We start from the raw sequence: 3,996 nt of genomic DNA, 5'->3' as shown, positions 1-3,996 counted from the left end.
ATCACTAGAAAACCGCCACAATATGTTTATATATATGCACACCAGTCTTGAAAACATGGTTAAGAAATTAAATGTGAACAGTGTTCTCCATGCATTGGATTCTATTGAATAATGTTGCTCCAATATTATAAAATAACACAAATCTTTGAACCTTGAAAGCCCTCAATAAGTGAAATAATAAATTCGGAATGAGAGCTTCAAATCTTTGAGCCTATTGGATATGCAAATTCACATGTTTCCCATTGTGTAGCCATATCTACCTTTGGTTTTATAGACCCAACACCTTCACATCTTCACATAACACAAGGTTATAGATTTCCTTCCAACATTCACACCTTTAAAGTTTAAACCATTTATTTATTTACATAAAAGAGTAAAATCTACATCCTTAGCCACCCACTCGCGTGAAAATTAAGTGAAATAATCAATACATGTTTATAAGATGGGTTATGCGTGTCTTTGACTTCACCAATCACCGATTATACCTAAACACACTTTATTCTAGATAAGACAAATGTGTTATTTTAGAACTTGAAAAGCAAATAGTAATTAATAAAAGGAAGAAAACAAAAAAGTATATGCATCAATAAAAGAAAATGTTGGTGTATACATTCTTCATCAGCAGCAAGGAATTTACTATAAAGTATAAACAAAAAATCAGTAAAAGCCAAGAGCAAGCATTGCTAGAGACAAAAATAATGCAGATGGAAACTTCATCTATCGCTATCTTCTTTGCATACTCACATGCTTCCCACGGATTGAAGTGTCTGTCTTTCCCATGTGGTCACAAATTCATAACAATAAAATATTTCTCAAGAATAATTCCAACAACACACCAAAATAGATATCTGTAATTAGTAATTAATTAACATTATTTGTTTGTCATATCATATAATATAATAATATAATAACTCTTTGAAAATCTACAACAAAGCTTTTATGGTATCATCACTACATCTTGTTACAAATCTCAACACGAAGCTGTGCTATTCTTGTCATGAAATGAAAACAGAAGAAACCAATTAGCAAAACTTGTAAGACACTTATGTAAATATACAGTTAAAAAGAATCAGATTCATTCATGAATGCCAGATTCCACTGAACAAGCTGCGGAACCTGTTTGTGGATAGCTTCTTTGCAAGTTTCTTGGCATCAGAAGAAACTTGAGCATCTGCAAGCTTCTCAATGTTCTTTGCATAACCAGAACTAACAATCTTTTTCCTCCCACTATTGCAACTTGTCAATGACATTAAGATTGAGATTAAGTGCTTTTTGTTACCTGAATTCCCCTCTTCAGGATCAAGCAATTGAAGGATAAGTGCAATGTTATGGTCATCCTGCACAAACCTCTTTCTGTTCTTAGGCAACATAACCAACCCAGAGAGTGCCTCAGCTGCCATTTCGCGAACCTCAAACGATTTCGCATTCAGGAATTTCACAAGCTCAGCCATGAAACCTGCATCCCCCATTGATTTCTTCGCCTCCTCGGACGTTCCAGACAATCGAAATGCCACTTTCAGCGCCAATTCTTGAATCGAAACCTCGCCATTTCGAACATAATACAGCAAACTATCCACAAAACCGTAACTAATCAAAGCACTCACAGAGCTAAGCGGAGAGAAAAACAAATTCTCAATAGCCCTTATTGAAATCTCCCTTGTTTTGTAAGAACAGGGCCATTTAGGATCAAGAACACGCAACAGAGCACGGATTCCACCTTCTCTAATCACCATCTGCTTAACCAATTCATCACCAGAGGCAATGTTCTGAATGAAGCCTATTGAATTCACTTGAATGGCTTCATCCCTGGACCTCACAAGCCTTATAAACGTAGAAACCGCACCTTCCTCAATCATAAACCTCTTAATCTCTTCAACACTAACAAGATTGCTTAACACACCGCACGCATGACCAATCAAATCTCCGTCACAACCACCATCATCACCATCACAAATTCTAAGCAACGCAGTGACACCACCATGTGCAGAAACACACCAAGCGTTATCAGAATTCTCAGTGAGCTTCACCAAACACCTCGCTGCAGCAACTTTCCCTTCTTCGCTCCCACAATCCAGCACCCTAACCAACGGCGCAACCACTCCTGAATTTACCAAATTGCCCTTGTAGCAACCAAATCCTGTAATCACAGAAACAACCTTTGCACTCTCCTCTTGGAGTCCCGATTCAGTTGAACCAAGAAACCCAACCAGCACATGAACCACGTCACCAACGTCCACAACGGCCTTAACGTACCTGTCATCCTCGACGACAACCTCGTACAGGTTCCTGAGAGCCACTTTCTTCATACCCAAATCCCCAATCTTCATCCTCGTTAATAGGTCCCTCACGTAGAACCTTATGTCTTCTCTTGAAGCGCCAAGACTCGGTTTTGAAACGACGAGGGCAGACCCATTCGCCAATATTCCTTTTTTGTAAATCTCCGAGAGGGTGCTGACGTGGCCGTCGAGCTTTGCAATCGCCACGTCCAAATCGCTCTGCATAAGGAGCTTCCCGCTGTAGGAGAGGTCGGAGCAACGGCGCGCCAAGTCGCGGCACTCTCCGGCGGTCGAAATCACCGATGGGAGGATGCCCGTGAGCTGTGGGTTCTCGCCGGAGTCGCAGTTCTCGGCGGCGATTAGGCCGGAGTGGAGCTCCTCGAGCTTGGTCCGGATGAGTTGCCATTTGGTGGCGAAGGCCCTGATCGAGAGGGAGAGGGAGAGCACGGTGGCAATGAGCTCCGCTGCTCGCCGGAGGAGGTTGGAAGTTCCGGCGGGTGCCTCCTTCCTAAAGGAGTTGGGTTCTCCGGCGAAGTCTTCTTCGTTACCCATATTCCCTATTAAATATTTTCAGAGGTATCAGTGGCTGTAGTGGAAACCCATTTCCGGTGAGAATATTCCGGCCAGGTCACGATGGTTAGAATCCGAGCAACGATCTTATCATAAAAGAAAACAAAGAGAGTGAGAGAAATGAAGAGAGGAGAGAAAGAAGTTCTTTTTTTTTTTCCGGCAGATCTGTGCTTATCCTTAGATTGCAGCTGATACAGACTTGGATACTAGTAACTGATTTTACCGAAATACCCTCCTAGAATTCTCCCTAGAAAATGTAATCTTGTGCTTCAGTGGGGTAGTTGTGTCATTTAATAGTGAGTTGTTTCGTTGGAAGTTGGAGGCAAATGGAAAAGAAAACCGATATGAGACAGATGAGAGTGCCCCGTTTGGATTGACTTAAATTGGAAGATGGTTTTGTCCATATTACATTTGGAAACACATAACATTACTATATTATAATAAAATTCTTAAAACATAGGACCCGAAAGGGAACTTAATTATGAAAAAAAAAAAAAAAAAAAGCAACCAAACGAATAGGTAAGGTAAGCTACAAGCAAACAGAGGCATGCATTACAAAATCTTGCACCTTTTTATAATTAATCTTATTTTTGTGATGGAATTGGAAGTTAGCAGTTAACAGTTATTTAGTAGCAGCATTAATCAGTTTACTGTTACTGAAGACGTAGTAGGTAGCTTAATAACCCCATTATTTTACTTGTCTAATTAAAAAGTTAGACACAAGTAAAGTAATTCTGATTCTGATTCTGATTCTTCAGGGCATGGGTTAGTATCTCTATCAAGAATAAGCAAGACTAAAATTATATTTAAAAAAATTGCATAATTATGAGATGTACATGTAGAAATTGCATCAACCATAAAGGGGTGATTATAAATAAGAGTGAGGATTGTGAATTAGTAGATAGGAAAGTGCAAGTGAATGAAGTGATGGACCACAGCTTAATAAGATGAGGAAATGAGAGGGCCACCCATGTGAATCCCTTTGTTGGGTTGGATACCTTGAGCAAGCAGAGACCTCCTTTTGAGTGAAATAACAATAACAATAACTAATTCACACAAAAGTTTCTTTCTTTTCCACCCACTTTTCTTATTCTCCCTTCTAAACCCTAGACAGTCAAATTTTTAATTAAATTAAGAATATGATTTCGAT

At 39.5% G+C, this 3,996-nt stretch overlaps 1 protein-coding gene across 1 annotated transcript; it reads right to left on the bottom strand.

Annotated features, from left to right (window-relative positions):
- Positions 1-822: 822 nt before the first annotated feature.
- LOC112728627 (protein CELLULOSE SYNTHASE INTERACTIVE 1) lies at positions 823-3,388 on the bottom strand. The gene has a single exon (XM_025778848.3). The coding sequence runs from the start codon at positions 2,826-2,828 to the stop codon at positions 1,080-1,082; it is 1,749 nt and encodes a 582-aa protein (XP_025634633.1). The 5' UTR covers positions 2,829-3,388; the 3' UTR covers positions 823-1,079.
- Between the last annotated feature and the right edge of the window lie 608 nt (positions 3,389-3,996).

This window comes from Arachis hypogaea, chromosome 12, assembly GCF_003086295.3.
Source record: "Arachis hypogaea cultivar Tifrunner chromosome 12, arahy.Tifrunner.gnm2.J5K5, whole genome shotgun sequence".
NCBI classification, from domain to species: domain Eukaryota; kingdom Viridiplantae; phylum Streptophyta; class Magnoliopsida; order Fabales; family Fabaceae; genus Arachis; species Arachis hypogaea.
This window is presented reverse-complemented; position numbering and strand designations above follow the sequence as displayed.